The 23,235-nt window shown below is 41.0% G+C and overlaps 1 protein-coding gene across 2 annotated transcripts in view; it reads left to right on the forward strand.

Annotated features, from left to right (window-relative positions):
• The first annotated feature begins 2,639 nt into the window (after positions 1-2,639).
• URI1 (URI1 prefoldin like chaperone) overlaps positions 2,640-23,235 on the forward strand; it is a 44,398-nt gene continuing 23,802 nt past the window's right edge. Inside the window, exons 1-4 of one of the 2 annotated variants that reach the window (XM_031051803.2) lie at positions 2,640-3,106; positions 15,917-15,951; positions 19,968-20,046; positions 22,303-22,438. In XM_031051803.2, coding sequence (XP_030907663.1) covers positions 3,035-3,106; positions 15,917-15,951; positions 19,968-20,046; positions 22,303-22,438 — 322 coding nt within the window. In that variant the 5' untranslated portion in view covers positions 2,640-3,034. The remainder of the gene's footprint in view (positions 3,107-15,916; positions 15,952-19,967; positions 20,047-22,302; positions 22,439-23,235) is intronic. The other variant, XM_031051804.2, reaches the window with a different exon arrangement.

The following is a 23,235-nucleotide window of genomic DNA, read 5'->3' on the forward strand; positions in this document are numbered from 1 at the left end:
TCCTTGTTGGGGAGACAGTGTAAGCCCCTCTACTCCACTGCCAAATACATATGCTGGGTGTTCACAGCTCCCTGCTCACTCAAGGGAAAGGTGCAGCAATAAGCACAAGGTTTGTCTATAACTGAATCCCCCATTGTGGTGTTCCATGTCAAGAATGTAAAATACACCTGTTGCAATTGAAGCAGCCAGTCAAGCCCTATGTAATGTATCTTCAGCAGTGCTGTGCTCCGGCATGCTGTTGAAGTATGGCTCCACTCAGTTATCAGAACATTACTTTGGCTGTGCCTCATGCCATTGACAATATCAGCTAACTAATTTATTGCACATGAATTACTCTGTGGTAGTCCTAGAGGGGCTGCATGCCACTTGCTTCCCAAGCAGTAACATTTCATGTAGCCAAGCCTCAGGGTTTCCTTAAATGATTTCCGAGCATCTACTAAGTACATTTTGCAATCCTTCTGGTCATTGCAGCCTACACTTTATTCACTGTCAGGCATCCTGATAGCAAAGGTTCTGCAGAGCAGGTATTTGCATGGGGCTTTGAGCATCCTGGTCTAGTGGAAGGTGTCCCTGCCTGTGCCAGAGTGGTTGGAACTGGTTAAGATTTAAGGCCCTTTCCAACCCAGACCAGTCTGTGATTCTTGAGATCAGTTGTTGCAACATCACCTCCCTGTTATAACAGACCTACAGTTCTGTCTACTTAGATTACGTATTAAGAAAAAACTCTTTCCTGTGAGGCTGGGGAGGCCCTGAACAGGTTGCCCAGAGAAGCTGTGGCTGCCCCATCCCTGGTAGTGTTCACGGCCAGACTGGATGGGGCTTTGAACAACCTTGTCTAGTGGAAGGTGTTCCTGCCTGTGGTAGGGGAGTTGGAACTGGATGAACCAGGTCCCTTCCAACCCAAACTATTTTGTGATTCTGTGACTGTCCATCATATATGTCTCTATCGTATTTGAAAAATCACGCCAGTCAGCTGAAGTTCCCAATGACTGGAAAAAGGGAAATACAACCCTCATTTTCAAGAAAAGGAAAATGGATGACCCAGAGAGCTACAGGCCAGTCTCACCTCTGTGCCTGGCAAAATCTGGGAGCAGATTCTCCTGGAAGGCATGCTAAGGCACATGAAAAACAACAAGGTGCTTGGTGACAGCCAGCATGGCTTTACTAGGGGGAAATCCTGCCTGACCAATTTGGTGGCCTTCTATGAAGGGACTACAGAACTGATGGACAGGGGTGGAGCAGTTGACATCATCTACCTGGACTTGTGCAAAACGTTCTACGCTATCTCGCATGACATCCTTGTCTCTAAATTGGAGAGACATCAATTTGATAGGTGGACCACTCAATGTATAAAGAACCAGCTAGATGCCTGCATGCAAAGAGTTGTAGGCAATGGTTCAATGTCCGGCTGGAGACCAATAACGAGTGGTGTCCCTCAGGTATCAGTGTTGGGACTGGTCTTCTTCAACATCTTTGTTGGTGACATGGACAGTTGGATTGAGTGTGCCCTCAGCAAGTTTGCCGATGACACCAAGCTGTGTGGTTCGGCTGACACGCTGGAGAGAAGGAATGCCATCCAGAGGGACCTTGACATGCTTGTGAGGTGGGCAGATGCCAACCTTACAAAGCTTAACCATGCCAAGTGCAAGGTCCTACACCTGGGTGGGAGCAATCCCAGGCACAGCCACAGGTTGGGAGGAGAGAGGATTCAGAGCAACCCTGAGGAGAAGGACTTGAGGGTGTTGGTTGATGAGAAAATGAACATGAGCCAGCAGTGTGCACTCACAGCCCAGAAAGCCAACCGTATTCTGGGCTGCATCAAAAGGAACGTGACCAGCAGGTCAGAGGAGGTGATCCTGCCCCTCTACTCTGCTCTCGTGAGAACTCCCGAGTATTTTGTGCAGTTCTGGTGTTCTCAACATAAAAAGGACATGGAACTAGTGGATCAAGTCCAGAGGAGGGCCATGAGGATGATCAGGGGACTGGAGCACCTCCTGTATGAAGAGAGGGTGAGAAAGTTGTGACTGTTCAGCTTGGAAGAGAGAAGGCTGCATGGAGACCTCATAGCAACCTTCTAGTATCTGAAGGGGGCCTGTATCGGAAGCTGGGGAGGGGACTCTTAATTAGGGAATGTAGTGAGAGAACAAGAGATAATGGGTTCAAACTGAACCAGGCAAAGTTTAGATTGGATATAAGGAAGAAGTTCCTTACTGTTAGGGTGGTGAGGCACGGGAACGGATTGCCCAAGGAAGTTGTGAGTTCTCCATCCCTGGCGGTGTCAGACCAGGCTGGACAGAGCCTTGGGTGATATGGTTTAGTGTGAGGTGTCCCTGCCCATGGCAGGGGGGTTGAAACTACATTATCTGAAGGGCCTTTCCAACCGTAACTATTCTATGATTCTGTGACTGTCTAGGGACGATCAAGCCCCTTTACGGAGGCTGGCTGGATACGACGTTTTGCACTCGAGACCCGGGCCTGTGCTCCGAACAAGTTCAGAACGGAGGACACCCGTGCCCGTCGGGGGCACTCGGCATTCTGTGGCCGCCACTCGCCCGGCGCGGCGGCGGAGTGAGACGTCGGGGCCGTCGGGCCTGGCAGGGGGTGGGGAGCGCCCGCCTCTCGCGGCTCTCAGCCGGGTGCCTCCCGCGGGTGCGGCGGGCCGCCGGACGGGCTGGCGGGCGTGCTGGCTGGCTACCCAGAGTGCAGCAGGCAGGAGGCAGCACACGGCGGCCAGCACCGAGCTGCCGGCGCAATCCCGGCCCGCCGGCGCAGCGGGAGCGGGGCCCAGGCTGCAGCGCGGCCCAGAATGCGAGTGTGAGATGCTTCCCCCGGCAGCGGCGATCTGGGCCCAGGCGGCGGTGGCCCCCGCGTGGATGCAGCTTTGGAGCCGGCGTTTCGCTCTCCACAAACATTTCTATAGGACTCATTCGCCCTGCTGAGGAGATCGGCCCGGCCGCCTGCTGCCTCTCGCCTTCTCCTCCGCGCTGCTGAGCGGCTCCCTCAGAGACTGCGGGCCTGGCCCGGCTTGTCGGGCATGGAAGCCCCCGGCGGCTCCTCGCCGCTTAGCCCCGCGCTGGTGGGCCGCCTCCGCCAGAAGCATGAACAGGTAAAGGCCAAGGCCTCCGGGCCGGGCCGGGCCGCAGCGGGAGGAAGGGACGCGGCTGGCGCCCGAGACGGGTGGCGGGGGGGGGGGTGTAAAGCGGCTCCCCCGGGCTTGGGGGTTTGTGTGTGTGCAGGGGGGGTGGCGGCGGCCCCTGGGCGGCACGCGCAGGGGCCTGTGTACGGCGAACGGGCACGTGACGGCGCTGACGTCAGGGCTGGCGGCTGAGGCGGGTCGTGGCCGAGCAAGGAGACCCGGGAAACCAAGCCCGTTAGTGCAGCGGGCAGGGCCGGTGACCCCCCTGCCAGCCTGCCTAGAGGTCGCCTTGGGGAGAAGGGGCGCTGGGAGGCCCTCTGCCGCAGCCCGTTAGCTGCTGGCAGCTGTGGCCGTGACCAAGTGCCGTTTAGAGCTATGCACGCCAGGCGGGTAATTTAGGGCTGGCGGGAGCGGGGCCTTCGCTGTGCCCGCACCCTCGGTGCTCGCCCTGAAACGACGTGGGGACCCGTTGCAGTCAGCACTTTAGAAGCGTGCATGTCGGCACTCTGGCGCACGTGTGTTTTCATCCTCCTTCCCCTTATTCATGTTTTCTCCAGCTACAGGCTGGTCGCGCACTGTTGTAAAATGAGGGCTTGGTGGTAGGCCCTGTGCAGGGCCCGGCCAGTGCCGCTGAACTGGCTCATCTCCTGGTCTGACTTAAGGTCAATAAAAAATTCATGCCTTGTTTTAAAAAGCATTGATTGTATTTTAAACAGATTGGAAAGAGACAAGCAGAAATGATACCTGGAAGTCTGGAGGCTGGTTCTACATGTGACTAGTTCAAAACTTGAGATACATTTCCTGCAGATTACACTTGTAATCTGTTGCACGCAGGTCCTGCTACTATAACAAGGGGGGTCTTGGGCTTGTAGGTTCCAGCCTTGCAGCGAGTGCCTTGTGGGTGCAGGAGAAGCTCACGGGGACATTCAGTGCATCACTGGGACAAGTACATCTGCACAGTCACTATGCTTTTCCATTTTTCTGCTCATTTTTTGTCCCATGGTGAAGATTTCTTAGAGCTGCAAGTTTCTAAGATGCACATTAGGACTCCTTGGTTATAACCAAGGGCTTCAGTGTGTATTGCTTTGTCACATGCAGGTTTAGTTAAGGGTAAGGAAATTGGGTAACACATGATGTAAAATGTACCTTGCCAGCAGTAGTGTGCAGAAATGTGTCTACTTTTGAACAGCCCACTGTCATCATGAAGTGATGTACATACCCAGCTCCCCCTTAGAGGATCTGATGGAGTATGATGTACATACCCAGTTCCCCCTTAGAGGATCTGATGGAATACTCTATGTTCACCCATTCTGCACAGATAGTAAACTGTTACATCGGTAGTTGGTGATGGCAACTCATCTGCTTAGGCTCCTTTAGGTAACTTTCAGGGTGGCAGAATTTGGTGAAGCATAATTTCTCTGGTACATTAGCATCAGGCCTAATGTGTTGATTGTAACCACACAGAATTATTCCCAGTTCATGGCAAGGCCCCTTGGTAAGCAAGTTTAAGACTGTTCTTAAACAGATCTGCTCCAGTGGAAAAGAGGCCCAGGAGACCATTAGTTAAGCCTCTGTTAGGCTGACGTACCAGAATTATGTTTTATCATAGGGAAACTTTACATAATTTCTGCAAATTTGCTAAAAAAAACCCAAACGGAACACTTCAGCTTCAATATGAAATTACACTAAAGAACTGCTTATCTTGGTTACAAGGGAGTGCCATGATGAAAATATAGTAGACTTTCCCTGTATACAATGAATATATATAATTAAATTACAGCAGTATTTTCAGTTAGGAAAATACTGCATTTTAAGATGAAGATCTTTTCATTTCAGCTGCCTTTTTTTCAGAGGTTCTTATTTTTCTCACAGAAAGACTGAAGTTGAATGCTCATGTTGAATGCACAAAGATGAGGGAGATCAGTTATGCTGTACTTTGGTAAACCAGTAATGGTAGCATGAGCATCATAATGTTATCAATGAGTGAGCCAATCTCGTTTTAAAACGCAAATTTATAAAGTTGAGCAAGCAATAGCAGATAAAACACAGCACTGGGTGCCATGGGGAGTCTCCGCTCCGGTCAAGACAAGCACAGCGGGTCTTTGGGGGGCTGTCCTTTATCCTTCTCGGTTCACGGCTTCAGCCAATCCCGCTGCCTCCTTTTGCCTGGATGTTGACGTGGCGCTTTTCCATGCTTCCCTCTGTTGCTGGGGTCTCATGGTCGAGAGGTTTCGAGAAGCTCCCAGAAGCTTCGAGAAGTGTCCGTTACCAGCCTCACCATCACCGGAATCTCTATTCCTTATATGGTGCATGTAACCAAACTACCTAGCTCCCTCTCCCTCCACCAGCAGGGGTGCGCTCTGAACACCAGCTCGATCTCGCTGGCTCCAACCTCAGCACAGTGCTCGGGGCTTCCTCTCCCCATCCCAGTCCCGTGCAACAATACAACTGACTTCCCCTTTATAACTCACAAAGTACAATAATTACAAAAAAAAATGTGGTTCCATACAGTGGCAGTTACAGAGAGTGTCTTAGAGTGTAGCAAGCAATATTTCCCTCTAAACCTTTTGATGAACAAACTCCACACATTACAATAACATAGTCAAGTTGTTTAGCCAGAACTGTATCTCTATATAACAACATTTAAATAGGCATATATATTTTCGTTAATTACTGTGATGTTATGCTGTCCCAGTGATGCTTGATTAAATATAAAGAAACCTATTCGTTCCATTAGTCTGAAGGCAGCTTTGAGTGTAACAGTGAAATACATTGTTATCTGTCTGCAGAATTAATATTTGAATCATGTTGATTATTTTAACATCCAGGCCACTGTACAACCCTGGTTCTGCTGCGAGTTTGAGCTTTTGAGTGCTGAAGAGCTGCTCTGGAGAGCACGTGAGCAGAGGCTTTCTTCCTGTTTGAGAACATCAAAAGAGCAGGATGTTCATGACTTTCTATCTTTAATCTGATTGAAGCTGCAACTTCCAGGTTTAGGACCCCTGGTGAAAAGTAATTTTAATTCTTGTTTAGGACTGCTTGCTGGTTGGACAGATTTCATCTTGTTAATTTGTAGCAATGGCAAGACCAAACTGTTAGAAGCAATTTTCAGTGCTCCCACAAAAGGCACTTTGTATAAAAACATGACTTAGAATGTGTATCTTGGGGATAAATTATAGAAGAATATCTAGTAATTTTCATGATAAAGATCATCACTGGAAGCACAGTGCCTGTGTAAAGTTTTCAGTATTCCTGTAAGAAGAATATAATGTATGCGTCATGGATTACTTGCAAAAGCAATATATGCTAGCTGGAAATACTGTTTTAAATCTATTGCAAGTTAGTACAGAAATTATAAAATGAATATTTAAATAGGTGCATTCTTATGCCATAGAGCATGCGTTTAAACATAATATTTGATACACATCTATGTCTGCAATCAGATGGGTTGGGATTACTAACTGATGGGAAGTTGACAAGTCAGATCTGCGTGATTTGGTACAACTTGTGCGGACAGTGAATTTACAGTGGGCTGATAAATTCTGTAGTTTCTGAGAAACGCAAGGAGGGTACATGGAATGGGAGACATTACAGAACCAACTAGACCCAAGAGATGTTTGTAGAGTGCAAACATGAGCATGGAGAATGTAAAGGATTCCAGCATTAGTTGGCAATACAATTTTTTTTATTAGTATTATTATTTTTTAATTGCACTGACAAACACATTTGTTTATTTTCTTTTTAGGAAAGACTTTCCTTAAGCCAAGGAAGTGACTCTTCTGTCACTCATGACAACAAAGCACAATTAGATTTAGTGCTGCTCTTGCAGTAACTCATTAACCACTGTATGTCATGTCATATTTTTCTGAATTTTAATGGGTGATCTGGATGATCTTTAATTTCAAAATTGTTTTCAAGATTCTGGGTACTTGCAGTTTTTTAATGGTCTTAACTTATGGTCTAACCAACTTACAGGTGCGTTATGGAGAAACAAATCACAGAATCCTAATCTTACATTCTTTTAAATTGTTGTCTGCTTATATGAATTACTTCTGGAGGTAGTTGTTTAAGTCTTTTTCAAGTAGCATCTGTGCTATGAAATCAGCAACTTGGCAGTTTTAAACTGTTCCTTCAGTCTGAAAAAGAGCAGTGAGACTGAGCAGGGTCTTGCAGACTTTGTGCTGCTGCAGGAGCCCCTGGAAATCTGGAAGTGCTTGCTTGCAGACTTGGCAGGTGAGATGCAATGTGCTTTCCAGTGCTGTGTCTCCTAGGGTGTTGCACTTTTTCCAGCCTCCGCCCGTGCAAACAGGCTCTAGAGAAAGCTTGGGTATGAGACAGCAGCATTCAGACTTTCAGTTTTCACAGCAGCTGCTTGAGAAAAGTTAACAGCATCTGAAGTTTGGTTTGACATATTTCTTTTTGAAAAGACCTGTCTGAAGCTTTATTTGCCATATTCCTTTTTCAAAGGTATCTGAACAGTTACATCTTCAGAAATTTATGGTGATGTCCACTCCACCCCATCCAGTGCCTTTTTCGTAATAGTGGGTTCCAGTAATGTTTTCTCATGCACTGCTTTGAAGTAAATAGGCTAATTCAGTCATTATTGAGAAGCTTTCAATGTAATACTGTTTCACCAGTGTTAATTGATCATCACTTCTCCTTTTTATAGTCAGTATTTGTCTATGTTCTCATTACTATGAATTAAATATCCACTGGTTTATATAGTGTCAAGAATTGTGAAACGAATTATCAGATCTTAAATATTTTTTAATGGTAATTAAAGTAAAAAATTCACAAAAGAGTTTAAAGAGTCTTGCCTTTATTCTGGAGCTGGCAAGTCTGTATGTGTTATCTCACTGGTACCTGAGCTGCTAGGTTGGAGCTTGCTGTCTTAAGGCCCTCAGAGCAGCAATTGAACTGGGACTTTGTTTTCTTGTAGTGGGTGTTAGGAAACCAGGCTGCACTGTGCAGTTGCTGGTTTTATGGTTCCTCTTGTCTGTTTGCATAGGCTGCCAGTTCAGTGTCACAAAAAAGGTGAGCCCCTCAACCACTTTTGTAGCAGCGCTTATGATCAGCTTGCTGAGGGTAAGAGGAATCCAATAATTGCACACAATGGTCATATCAGATGCCAGCATAAATGTGGCAGGGAGATACAGAGCCAGCAATTGGTTAAACTGGGCTGGTCCTTTGAGCTGCGGCTGCACTTGTACCAAATTAGAGCAGTTGTGAGCAGCAGCCTCTGTCCCTTGTTCAGAAATTCCCTTGATGATCACTTGAGTTATCCAGGAAGGAGATTACTTCACTTCGGTGAACAATTTCTTAATCTTTTTTTTTTTTTTTTGTGCCCACTTGTTTTCACCTTTTAGCAATTTTAGGGTGGCACATTTGTGACTGCTCAGTGACCTGCATTGGGATTCAGCTTAAACGCAAACTTTGTTGTTAACATTTTTTTCCCCACTGGATTATTGTTCAGCCAGCATAGTTCTCTAATCTGGTTGATTGTGCAACATCACAAATGTCTGCCAGCAGATTTGTCGGGGTTGGAAGGATAAGACAGTAGAGCTGAGTAGCTGAAGACAGGAAGGGATGAGTTTACTCAGGATTTCAGCTGAATGTTGAACCACAGCCTGAAGGCACCTGCCTGTGAGGCAGATGTCACGGCTCATGGCAATTTTAAGCTAGTTAACTTGGGTATTGCTAGCAGCATAGTCATTGCACCACAGACTACATCAAAGCTTGCAAAACCTGCTGGAGGTGTTTGGTGAGTTAGATCATGGGAGTTCAAGGCTTATGTTTGTCTGCTGCTGTCTTAGTACCTGAGCTAGCTTGGGTATGGTACAGCCACATGAATGGATTTATCTGAAGTAAATTAAAATACTAAGGTTCCTTAGCTCTGTTTCAAGGGGCAGTTACATGACATGGGTAGTGACTTGCTGTTGGTGAAAGGTTTGTGGCTCTCTTGGACTAGTTCAGTAAGTTCAGAGCTAATTAAGCTCACCCTTTTAGCAGAAAACATCCTGCTGCCTTTGGGAGCTTTGCTTGGTTTGTGAATTGAAATGACTCCCAAAGGAGACTGACAAACAGCAAAATAGCCCAGAAGTGTCGGGAGCTCATGGTTGGATATGAGCATGGGGGGTGCTGGTTCATGTGAGGTGACCCTGCCTGCCTATCTGTCCCACTCTTACTGCAGGGTAACTCCCAAGTTATGTCTATGTGACCTGTAGCTGTGGTCACACAATAAAACAGTCTTCAGAGGACAGGATTCCCAATGGCAAAGAAGAGATAAGGCATTTACTGTCTGCTTTTTTTTTCAAGTAGAATTTTTGAGCTCCCAGAACCAGTTTTTGTCAGAACTTAGTTTTTGTTTATTAATGATAGTTTTACTACTTTTACTGCAAAGCTGAGAGATCCCCTTTTGTGTACACAGTTAATATAAAAATAGTAGATCTTCACTTGTTTTCTTGTAGAGGAAGATAAAAAATGTGATTATATTTTTAAGTTAGATTTTTTCCTTAGGAAAAAAAGTTTGCTATCATTCAAATTTCTTTCAGTCTCTCTTCACTATTCTTCCCAAACACATTTCTTCAAAAGAGAGTTTCCACCCAAAGGGGGATTTATGTTAGTAATTTGTTGAAATGTAGTGTTTTTGAGTAATATGATCTAATAAATGAGCGCTCAGAAACGCTTTCTTCCTTTTCCATTAGATCACACAGTGTGCCAACAGACTGAAGAACTTTTAATAGTTTTATTTCATTTTTTGATTGAAAATGAGGCTTTAGGAAAAACAATCGTGCAAATGTTAATTCTGTCTTTCTCCATCAGCAATTGCTGTGTGTTTCCTAGAGGAAAAGTGAAAATTCATTTTAAATGTTTATCTTGCATAGGGCTTGTTACATACTTGTTACCAAGAGATGATTAAATGTTTGACCATCCATTAGTGTTCTTCTGTAATGTAAAGTCGTATCACAAACTGGTTATTTTGCTGGTAAACTTTCAGGGTTTGGGAGTGCGACAGAAATCTCATGCATGAGTTGTATGGCAGAGCAAGTTTTGATACTTGTAAACATTTACAGATGGAGGCAGCTCTGCAGTAAATACTTGGATGTAGAAGGTTAAGCAGTTAAAACTATGTGCAGAGTTGGAGTTATCTGAATTGTGTCAGTAGTGGAAATTATCTTGGATTTATCGTGAGCCTTGCAAACGTGGATACACATCTCAGAAAAGTGGCATCCACTTCCACTGTAGTTTTTGGAAGGTTCTGAACAACAGAACCAAGGTCAAGACTTTAACTGTTTGAACAGCCCAAATGGCAGGGACAGTCTCCTGAAGGCAGATCATTGGTTTTAGACTTTATTAGGCCCTCACTTTAATTACCACCTCATTACTTGCTCTGCTTCCACAAAAAGTATTCCATACTGTCATTTTCCCTAAGTAACTGGAAATGTGATTGAAAGGGATGTTTAAAGTGAGACTAATTCAAGATTAAATAGTCACAAATTATATTATTGCTACATGTAAACAAATTACTTGCATATCTGATTTTATTCAGATTACTTTTCAAGTGGTAAATAATGCTTTATCACTTATATAGTGCTCTTACATCTTTAGAGTGCTTTTCTCACATTAATTAATCATCATTAAACACTCTGAGGTGGGTAGGTTAATACTATTATCCCCATTTTGCAGATGAAGAAATGTAGACTGAGAGGTTGTGATTTGCTCAAGGCCATCTAGAAGAAATAGGATCAGAGCAGGGATTAGATCTGTGTCCCTAGCTTCTAATTTCAGAAGACCAGCCAGATTGTAAACCACAGTTTTGAAGCAAAATATTCAACTATGCATGTGGAAAACAGAGCACATCTATCTACTTGGTCTCTCAGATACCTGAGTTGCAGTTTATAAACAGGAACTTTGCTTATGTGCCGTAGTCCATATTTCCACATTAATAGCCGCAAGTGTGGAAAAAGCCTCTCATTCTTTCAGGAACTCTTCCTAATCTGATGGGGTGTTTTTATTTCCATAATTTTTGTTGAAATTAACTTTCATATAAAGTACTAGTGTCAGGTTCTTTAGACTAGAACATAATGGGTTGGCTCAGATGCAGGAGGTTTAGTGTTGGAACCCAGAAGTGTCTGCAGATGATACCAGTACCAGCTCTGTTGCTTACAGTTTTTCACAAACTAAAACATAAATAAGATAAGCTTACCTTATTACTGTTCAGAACAGGTGAGAGAAGAATTAGCCTCATGTGCTAAACCAGTCCATTCTGCAGGCAGTGCCTACCTGACAAGTAGAGACATTCAGATTCATGCATTCCATCTTGGAGAACTACCTAAATTAAACCAGATGGTCTTGGCCTAGAGAGGAGATCAGAACTATTTCTGTCCTGCCTTGGTAATCACAAGCATCACAGACAATTCTATTCACCTGTTAATAATAGAAGCATGTGCAGAAGCAGCAGGTTATAAAAACGAAGTGTCGGGAGCTCATGGTTGGATGAGCACGTTCTTGTGTGTGAGAGTGTGGACCTTCTGGGAAGAGGAGGGAATAATATGGAATAGATTAGAGGCCTGTAGGTCTGTACAGGTAAGAATAAGGTTTGTGCTGCAGCATCCTTCTTGCCTGTTATAATTTCCAAGGAAATACTGCAAGTGATGGTAATGCTTGGCTGCTGAGTTAAGAGATGTGACTTCTGATCCTAGCCAAGTTCCAATGTCAGTGGCTAAATTACTCATCCTGCAAAATCAGTGCAGCACTTTTCCAAAGTGTCATGGTTTAAACCAATCCGCACAGCCTGTGCACTCACTCCCCCCCTTTGCTCCCCTGACTCTCGGAGAGTTAGGAAGGAGAATCCAAAGAATGTAGCCCCCATGGGTTGAGATAAGAACAGTTTAATAGCTAAGGTATAACACAAATCACTACTGCTACTACTACTACTAATAATAATCATAAAGCAAATAACAAGTGAAGAGAATACAACACCTCACCAGCCACCGACCCATAACTCACCCCACCCTTCCCGACCGAGCACCGACCGATACCTCCTCCATCCCCCCAGAGCTCCAGCCCTTCCAGGTCTGTCCCAGTTACATCCTGGGCATGACGTGCTATGGTATGGAATACCTCTTTGGCTAGCCTGGGTCAGGTGTCCTGTCTCTCCTTCCTCCTGGCTTTCCCTCCTCCCTGGCAGAGCATGAGCTCAGAAAAGGCCTTGGACAAACCGAACACCTGAGCAGTAACTCAAAACATACTTGCTATCAGCAACCGTTCCCAGCCCGAAAGTCAAAACACAGCACTGCATCAGCTACCAAGAAGGAGAGAAAATGACTGCTACTGCTCAAACCCAGGACACAAAGTGCACTATGCTTTAATTAATGGAAAAGTTTTTGAACTCTTCAGATGGAAGATCTTGGAGAAGATGGGCTATAAATGGATAAATTGGAAAAAGAGAAAGTATCGCACACAGAAAGAAATTCCTGCCTTCAGACAGCTAATGTACTCTTTGGCTTAATGGTATGAGTTGAGTGTGATTTGTAGTCACTAGCCTGCAAACTGTGCTGGGTTCAGATTCACATGGTGAAACTGGGAAACACCTGTGAAGTGATTGTAGGATTAATCCTCCTGGTCTGCTGTGACTCTGATTGTGCAGCCTGGAAAGAAGAGATTCCTTGAAAGCAGGAATATATGCTTCCCTTCAAATAGCTCAGCCTAGTAGTAACAAAAGCAGAACCAATGCATAGTCTTCTGCTTTGCCAGTTTCTTTTTTGAATGCAGAAAGAATTGTGCTTTGGGTTATTGTATTTAGGTGCACAGAGGTGTGTGCTCTGCCAGGGTTATCCCACGGTATGCCTCTGTCCAGGGTCTCAAGAAGCACTAAATTTTAACAAGTTACTGTGGGAAGAAAAGGAGGAAACAAGATATTTGGCCATTGGTTTTCTTTAAGAGCATGGAATATGTTTTCCAACAGTGGATTCTGTTTTAATAACCAGATTCATGATTAGGTAATACTAAGTTTGCTGCAAGAGTAATTTAATAAATATTTTCGTATGCAGATAAGCCATCGATAGCCACATGCATTCATAAGCTTCTCCATTTTTATGCCTAAAAGGGGAGAATAGAATGTTTATTGGTATTGCTTCACTATGGTGTCTTTCAATTAATGCGTAGTGGGTGGCTCTAGGTGTCCAGACAAACAAAACTCATATGAACAAACAAATAGGTTCTTTTTTTTATTTACCCTGAAAGAAATTTTCATTCTTTAATTGTAGCTCTAGATATAAGTCATGTGTAGAAGAGATACACTAATGATTTTCCTGTGTTTGATTAAAGGCAAAGAATCAAAGATTTGTTTATATATTTATCTATTTGTTTCTTTGCTGTGATAAGACCAGTTGTTCTCCGAACAGTGGGACTGACCTAATAAGGAGCATATGCATAATTGATCTCCATCTGTTGTATTTATTTTTTTCAATAGAGCTCACTTCTAGAAGTGCAGCCTGAAACATTTTTAAGGTGATATATTTTAGCACTTCTGTAAAAGGTCTCGTTTTATGCTGGCCACTGAGACGAAAAGGTTTGTTGTTGGTTCCACCCTTTAGTATCCCTTCAAGAGAGATTGTATCAAAGAAGAATTAAATTAAAATTGATTGGTCTTATTGATTTTTATTTATTTATTTATTTATTTTTTAAAGAGGATAAAGGGCAATAGAAACAGCGTATGCCCCTGTGCTGTTTTACTGGTGGGCTATTTTTTAAAAACATGAAAAGCATATATGCCCAATTTACATATTTACTAATTAAAAAGGCTTCCTGGAAACATTAAGTAGACTATCTTCTCTAACCTTTAACATTGTAGCTAATGGATATAGCCTGGAAGTTTTCATACAAGGTCCTCTAAATAATGTAAATGATTATGAATATGTAACTAGTTAATATGCAGCTACGAAAGAATTATCATGTGGAGGTTAATGAGCATGCTGCTCTTCTGGTTTGCAGGGTTTTAATTTTTTGTGCTTTTAGCTCACTTCATGCATGGGAAGTTATGTATTGGGAATGGGAAGCTTCCTGTCTTTTCCATCTTCATCTGTAGTGGGACATTTAAACTGGAACTTTCTTAAAGGATTGCATAAACATTTTTGTGTGCTAAATTCTGTTGCTTGCTTCACAATCCCTACCAAATCTGAATGGGTGAGAGATGTTGGTAGAACAGGCTCTGATTCTCCTGCTTGTGTATGGTGGGCTCCATTGTGGGTTAGCATTGTACTCAGCGCTGTGTGATATGTACCTTTAAAGGGAACTTTACTCTTAAAACTAGCTCAATATTAATAGTATGAATCAGATTTCTGAGTTGATGTCATGTAGAAGTCTGTATACTTACTCTTAACCTTAGCTTGCATGTTAAAGAAAATATTTGCTGGGCATTTGATTTATAGGCATTTAAAGCAAATGATAAATTTAAACTTGGCTTATGCAGGGCAAGTTACCTTGCTGAATTTCCTGATGGATTATGAAATAGCATAAACGTAAATGTAGAGCTGATCCTTTTCATGTAAGTGCTTTACTCTGTTTAAAGAATTATTAGCTCACAAAGTAGTCCTTGAGTAGGAAGTGAAGAATCTGAGCTCTGTTCTGCAATAGATGCACATATGCTAACTGAAAAAAAAAAAAAAAAATTGCCTCTCATCCTGTTGTTTGGGAAAAAAAAAAAAAAGAATTATCTGCTCCAGTGATTTCAGTGGTACTTGAATGTATGTTACTGTTTTCTCTGCAAATTTTTTCATTAATTGCTTTCAAATGCTAGCATTATTTTGGCCATAGGAAAAGCAAAATTTGTAAAGAAAAAATAATCTAGAAAATGCTTATAGTGAGAAGATGTCTAGACATATTTAATTGCCCTGTGGCTTCATTGCATTTCATATAATTGAATGAAATTGTTTGTGTTATATTTTTAGTAACCATTATTCAGAGGTCAGAATATGTTTTGAAAGACAAAATCTTCAGGTAATTATGGCAGACAAGGTCACAGGTTTCATCATCTTGTCTGTTTGCTATACCTATGTAGTCTAAAAAATACAGTTAAAAAAGAAGAAATCAATTTAATTTTAGCAATGCCCTTTATTTTGTAAATTATTTCAGATTTCTTGGGAAAGCCTATGACATAAAGTGAGATATTCAGATTAAAATTTCCTCTTTTTGTGACACCTGGAAAGAACAGGAGGCAAGTCAGCAGCCCATATAATGGTGTCAGATACCCTTGTGTTTAAACACCACAAAATTAATTTGTGCTTTTTCAAATCCAAATGGCCAGTGGAGACATTTGTTGACGTACTGATGAAGGAAAAAATGTTTTTGGTGCTGTGCGGTTCATTTGTTTTTGGTTTTTAATGACTCAGTAGGGAGGTTACACTGATGTGTTGTTACAATGTATGTTGTTTTCTTATTCTGTGAACATGTAACACTGAAAGTAGATCTGCAGATTGCACAGCCTACTACTATTGCAGTATACTATTGTGTGTCATGTAATAGTTACGGAGCAGGTATTGTACCAAAATATGAATTGAAAAGCTGTAACTTTTTTCTGTGGTTATTGGTCTGCATTAGTGTGTGATAAAGTGTGCTGCTTAAGAACTACCATTCCCTTGCCTTTGCACTGACAAATAGAAGTGTACATAGAGGCACCACCAAATCTGTAATGCTGCTGTTCTAGTTTCTGATGCATTGACATTGCAGCTGTGTGCTTAGCCATGTTTTTTCATGAGTAGTTATCTGTTTTGATGACAGGTGGTCACTAGCTGCCAAGAAAAAATCCAGCACTGGTAAGTGAAAAATGTTTGATTACATTCCTAAAATACTGATGAGTAACCTAGTTATATTTTTATAAAGTATTGCTATTGATTCTGATGATAGCCAAATCCTACCAGCATGTTTTGGGGATTAGTGATAGCTCAACATTGTTACAGTAAAACTGTTCTTGAAAATGTATGTATTTTCCATGATATAATGACTTTAAATCACAAATACACTGAGCCTTAGTGTTTATACTTCTTTTTTAAATGCTTAGCTCATTCATCTTTTTCCCCAAGTAACCTTGTGGGTAAATGCTGAAGTTGCCTGATTGGTGCAAAGGTACTCCCAGGGTAGAATTAATGATTCTTGGTTTCTTTCTAACTATGGAGAAAGTAGGTAAATTCTCCTTTCCCTTTCTCTGTGTGTTAAATCAGTGTGAAAGTCATGTTTCCCTGTTTTTTCCTCTAGTAAAGTATGCGGTAAAGCTTAGTTTGTAATGCTAGAAATAAATGGTTTGTTATATAAAAAATTATCTCTGGGCACTTTTTTCTCTGTTGGCAATCTGTGGTTAATAGAAAACATGTTTAGTAAGTAACAGTTTTCTATGGCTTGTGAGGAAAATGTACATTTAATGGTGAATGAAACCTTATATTATGAGTTACTGGGAGATACAACAGTTGATCTTACAGATATCAAATTACAATATATCCATGCTGTGTTTACCATGATTTTACTGAGAGAACAACAGGAGCTGTCTTGATTATTGTCTGCAGGGTTATTGCAGAATCACAGCAACTGCCCCTTTAGTGGTGAGATTAAACCTTTGGTTATACACCATCAAGCATATAATATTTAAATTTATTTTAAGAGGCTTTTTCTTCATGCCTGAAAGATCTCCAAGCAAATAATTTATATTTAGTGTGTATCAAATGTTTTTACTTTAAATGCACATAGGCTGCAAGCACTGGATAAAAGGAAAAAATCAAGGCAATCTATACACATCATATTAAATTCTGACTGTTGGCTCCCAAAAATAATCTAAAACTAATATGTTCCATTTATGTTTAAAATTCAGAGACTGCATTAATTTTCAATAGGGGAAACATTATTGAAGTGCCTCCTCATACTGCCATGGTGAAGGCAGGTAGAATATCCCTAGACCACAGACTTTTTCAGGAGCTTTGCAGTGTCCCTACTAGTTTGGTCTCATGTGAAATTCTGCATGTACATTCTTTCACTAAGAGACACTATTTTTCATTAAAAAACTGACAAAAAGCCTTAAATTTTGAACAGATTTAAAAAACTTTGTAAAGTTGTGACAGTTATTTACTCTTACAAAAATGTCTGAGGCTAGTGAAGTCAGAAGGGAGGGCTCTGGAAAGGAGAGTTATTAGTGTGTTTGCTTTTATGCAAACTGTGGCCATGGCCTAATGAGCTTGTGGAATTTGGGCATAGCATGTCAAAAGGAAATCCTAACTTACTGTTTGTTACCTTTATGTAGAAAAGCAGTTTTATACAGCATCTGATTTAATAAAAAATTATTTAAAATTTAGTACCCTTATTTAGATCTTGATTGTGTACGAGCTGAGTGCTCTTTTTTCAACTGAGGAAGTTGTTCATTCTAAGTAGTCAGTGACAGAAGAATGTTAATAGAACCAAGTGAATAACAACAGGGTTTAAAAATGCTCAGCTTTAATCTATTTCCATTCAGTTACTTTAATTTTAATTTAATTTTTTAGTTCACTTTTTGAGGTATCTTTCTGAAGCCATGAATCCAATAATGGGTCTGGTACAGGATTAAGCATCTAAACATGCATTTCCCTTTCTGGGGAATGTTCACAACTGGAGTCCCAATATTCATCCTCCCTCTTCATGTTCTTCATCGTGTATGGAAATTGAGCTTGTGTGGCCATCAGCTATAGGTAAAGAGGGATGTTGGCTTCCTTCTTTAAGTAATACTGTCTCAGGCCCATTAATTAAAAGGATTGATTTTAATTTTCTTTATCTTGATGGTCCAGTTCAGGATGTGGCCGTGCTTTTAGAGATTCCCGTGGTGGAGGCTTGATTGCCAAAGGGCAGTAAAAAAAGAAATATACTGAAAAAAAGAAGTCTACTTTGCTCTGTAAAGCAAAATAGCTTTTGTAGCAAGTGATTTGTCCTGTGTCCTACTCAGATTATTCAGCAGCAGGCAGCAGCCAGACCTTAAAGGCAGCACCTTTTTTTCAGATTGATGGAAGAAATGTTGAGTGACTTTCAGCTATGAAGCGATGGGAATATTTAATCCTGTTTTAGTGGGGAGGGATTTTCACACCATTCTCTGCACATGGAGGCCTCTCTTCACATTTGAGACTAAGGCCAGGCTGTTGGCTTGGGGGTCATGTTTGTTTTTTAGCGGATGGTTGGAATGCATCAGTGTCCATTTCTCAAACACAGATTTCTGTGAGGCAAAGGCTGGATTCTGTCAATATCATTAAGTAATTTATTGTTAATCGTTGACATCAAATTGTCAGGATATTGCACACACACCCCCCCCAGCCAGCATCTCAATGCATTTTTTTAAGATTCATGAGTTTGTTCTTCCTCTTTGAAGGAAGTGAATTGTATTTTCATGTTGATGTAGATAAGAGAAGTATGCCTTAAATGTTGGGGAGAAATCTGCTGTCAGACCAAGGCAGAAGCAAGCATCTTTGGTATATCAGCTCTATGGAATAAGCTTTTAATGTCCAAATGGCATAAAAACCCAAAATCTTTTTTTCAAGACTGTTCAGCAGCTTAAAGTATGAAGCACTCCAGGTATAAAGTAGGGTGATTACTGCAAAGTTCAACTATGAAAGCAAATGAGTCAAAACACAGGAGTATCAGATAATTTTTCATAACGAATGCTGAAGAAGATTTCACTCTGCTTATGAATCTAGGAAAATCAATGATAATATTTTGAGAGTTGTGTTATCAACTATGACATTCATTTTTTAGCACATTTATAGATTGCTTTTCTGAATCCTCAGAAAACCTGTAATTTGCATCTCAGGTCAGTGTTGTTAAGTGTGCTGCTCCATACTTCCAGTTGCCTTTTATTGCAGACTTTACTACCATATATACATTTACTATTTTGAAGTACAAGTAAACAGTATCATCAAACCTGACATTTATATACCAGTTACTTCATGCAGGAGCTGCTATCCGACCACCTTCAAAATCACAATAGTCCGTTAAAAGACTTTCTCAGCTGAGTTTAAGTATTTAAGGATGTCTTTCCAAAAAAAGGCTTTTTTTAGATGGGGTCTAGTTGCTTTTGTGCACAAAGGAAAGTCCCTGCAGCAATGAAATGCTGTATTTTGCAAAGTCCTCTCTGAAAAGCCAGGTATCTGCTGGGGGAATAATTTGTCTTAAGTTCTCCAAGCCATTTCTCTCTTTGGTGGCAACATGTAGCCTGAGCCTTATTTACATTTTGGATGGAGAGGCAGTTGAAGGGATGCTCCTCACCAGCAAAGTCCATTGTCAGGGATTGAAGATATGGCAGCATCCTGGTCAAGCTATCTTTCACACGTGTTGACTCTTGATAGGAACACAAAGTTCATGTGAAAATAAGAATTAATTAAAATTTTGCCCATTCATGTAAGCTAAAATCAAGGCCATGAATCTTTATTACAAGTGCCACTTGAAAGAATTTGCCTCTACAAGGTATAAACTGGATTTTCAGTTATTTTTCTAAATATTGATGGTGGTATAACTGATAAACTTGAACAGGGAGTGATATAAGCCAAATCCTACGGAAAGAACTGATTCTTTGCACCAGTCAGATTCAGAAAGAGACATGCACAATTTAAAATAATCATGATGCTATTTTAATACACATTATTCTAAAAAAATGTATCATGTTTGTCATCCCAAGTCTTTTATAAATAAGTTATTAATATATCAACTGTATGTGTTTAAGAGTAAAATAGTTTATGTTCCTGTATTTTCTGTTTGTTGAATTACTAGCAGAAAAATGTTAACTCTTTACTTTAGATGTGAAATTGAATCAATTTGAATTTGTCAACAGGAAGAAGGTGGAGAGTGATTATGAGACTCTTCAGGAACGACTCCGTATGCTGCCTGATAAACTGTCCTATGATGTCATGGTATGTACGCTGTAGATTTCACATAAGGAAACACTGAAATGTTTAGTAACTTGGGTATCTGTAGTGGTAGCGTGGTGCTACTCAGGTGGCCACATAGTACTTTGTAATGTTACGTGTCTCCTGGTAATAGTTATACCTTTGCTTTTCTTTCTGTTTTGTTTGAAATCCATTGTAAATTACAGCACTACTGACAACTGAGAACTGATGACATAAATGCTAACACAAAACCTTACATATTTAATATGTAAATCTGTTGTATAGAAAACTGTAATTATGACTGAATTATGGTACTTAGTAATTTCCTGAGAAGAAAGTAGCCGTAGTGTTTCCTGATTCATAGAAGTAAACCCTAGAACATTGATTTTTACATAAAAAGGTGCTACTAATTTTTGTTTCAGTGATCTTCACATTGACGTAGCAATCTTTTCTGGTGCTTTGAATCTTCCCTAACAACTGCACAGCGCCCTATGTAAACTTTACCCTGTTGGCTTGTGCTCACCAGAATTTTGACCATATTGACTTTTCTCTCTTCATTTCCCTCCTCCCTTCTCAGATCCAGTTCAAGATATATCTTTGGAGAGATGGAAGTTGTACTGTAAATAACTGGATGACTGATTTCAGCCCATAGTGCCTGTCTGTTTTCTTCCTTGGCAGCTTGGGTTAGCATATAGCATTGAATTGTTAGCAAGACAGCGCTGGAGTACACTTACCATGTGGGAAAAGAGTGGTTCCCTTTTTCATGCTAATGATTCAGTGCTGGGTTTTATGCATGTAGTCCATTTACTATGTGTATATGTATGGCCACATGTTGTAAAACAAAAGGATCATGTTGTTTCGAAGCATACAAAACTCCCTATTAAAAAATAAAAGCTATCTAGGGCTTATTCTCAGTTAAAGCAGTAATGTCAACTCGCATCTGTTATTTTAAATGTATATAAATAGTTGCTATCTTGTTAGCCAAATATTTTCATATGTTTCCAATTTTGCTTTCATCATTTTGGGGGAAGAGTGAACAGGCGAGTGGTGTAGTCTGCTACTTGAAAACCAAGTTGGGAAGGGTGCATGTGTAGGAAAAGTACATTCAGCATAGCCTTAATGTCAGGATCCTGCCTGCTGGAGAACTTTTTCAAGCCTTGGTCCCCTTCTGGATACTGAAGCTAGGGAAGATCATTTTCCAAGGAAATATATCCACTAAGCCAGATGCTGTGCTTCAGCACAAATGTGATGAGAAAGCAAGTGGCTATCCTGAGGAAATGAAGGAGGTAGCAAAGGAATGACGTAGAAGGAACTGATACAAACTGGCTGAGACAGATCTCTCTTTACCCTGAGAAAACCTGAGGTGGATGTTTTGTCACCTCCATTTTAACTTCAGTTTGATTTTGGTCTTGTTTCTTTGCAGTTGAATGCCAAAGGCAGCCAGACCGCTAGGTTTGAGGGGCTGTAGCAGGAAGCCAGGGCTCCTCCTCAGCAGCAGGACTTGCCCAAGTCTCTGAAGTTTGACCCATGGAAGGTGTCTTAATTCATGAAAACAATGTCCCAGACATTGCAATATGTGTTAAAACAGGGCTTACACTTTTTAAGAAGCACCTCTTAAAGTTATAAAATGTGTTTATTTCCACTGTACTCCTGTCTGAAATATTCTGTGTCAGTATTTGAAAAGTTACTAGAGAATGGGTGTTCTGTGGTAGAGCATTGCTTGAAGGTTGAGGTTTACACGTTGGTGAATGATAAAGCGAGCTTAAGCAGTCTGTGGTCCTGCTAGTAGCCCCACAAACTTACACTGAGGTTTCTAAGGTACTTACTGTTAGCAAGACAGATAGAAGCAACTAATCTTTGAGTTGACCATACATGTTTAAATATTTTTAACATTTTAGCAAAGCTAAGCTTACTGTTAATAGTAGATGAATGTAGTCTGTGTGTAACAAACATGTAGCTCATCCAAATTATAATAATTTTGTCATCAAGGCTTACATGTTAAGTGGATTGTCTTCCATGTGAGCATTTGGCTATTCTATAGATTTATGTCACAAACCAACTTGTCCAGTAACAGGTTTCAAATATTTTAAGTATGATACTAAATTTAAATGGATCTGGTAATTTGAATATATATGAGGGATTAGTCATTAAATAACTGATGTAGAATTTTTATTTCTTTAACTCCATGTTTTAGTTTTTGTTAAAAACTAAGGCATGAATGACTGCCTGGGTTTTATTTTTATTTGTGATTTCTAGCAGTTTCTTCTCTGCCTTTCACAGGTACCTTTTGGACCTCTTGCCTTCATGCCAGGGAAACTTGTCCACACCAATGAGGTTACTGTTCTGCTTGGGGACAACTGGTTTTCCAAATGTTCAGCAAAGCAGGCTGTTGAGCTGGTTGAGCACAGAAAAAAACGTATGTATGCTTCTGAGCATAATTCAGTAGTCAAAATTATGTGTCTTTGTATTAATAAATCAGTAACATCTACGCTGTGTTTTTGTGAGCTCACTGTCAGAATTCTTGTTCAGATGCATTATCAGTTTAGCACCTTATTTTCCACCTTTACGTTGTATTTTATTGCGTATGTCTAATTTTTCTAAAGATCTAGCCAGATTTTTTTTTCTTTTCCAATGATGCATCAGCTTAAATTAACAAAATTCAGGTTTTGTTGTTAAAAGTTAGAATACAAGATCAGCTAAGATTTATTTCTTTATTATATGCAAAAGTAAAAAAAGAAAAAAAACAAACTAAAACCGCCCTTTCGTTTTAACATGCAAAATGCTGTATTTTCTTCCAGAAGGTGAACTTTTGCTCTTTCGTTTTGATTGTACTTTTGCTCTTATGTTCTGTTTACATATTCTGTATAGGTATTGTAAACCTGTATTCCGTTCTCTTGTCTTTGTTGCCTTCTCCTCTGGTTTAGTTATTTTTTTTATTCATGTAATATTCCACCTTTCTTCTTCCTCTGCACATGCTTCATTCCTGCTTGTTGGTTCATTTGTTTGTTTGTTTGTTTCTCACTTGCTGCTTAGATGCATTTCTGCCTCCCATCCTTGGCATTCCTGTCCACTGGTATGGAGAGATCCACTGGATCTCCCCAGATGTGCTGTTGGTGACCACCACATTCATCTTCTATAGTAGCATGTCACAGAGGCAAACAGGCAATTTCTGGTTGTGTTTCCAACTCTTTTTAGTTGGTGAGATCTTGGCTT

The sequence above is a fragment of the Melopsittacus undulatus genome, chromosome Z, assembly GCF_012275295.1.
Source record: "Melopsittacus undulatus isolate bMelUnd1 chromosome Z, bMelUnd1.mat.Z, whole genome shotgun sequence".
Taxonomy (NCBI): Eukaryota; Metazoa; Chordata; class Aves; order Psittaciformes; family Psittaculidae; genus Melopsittacus; species Melopsittacus undulatus.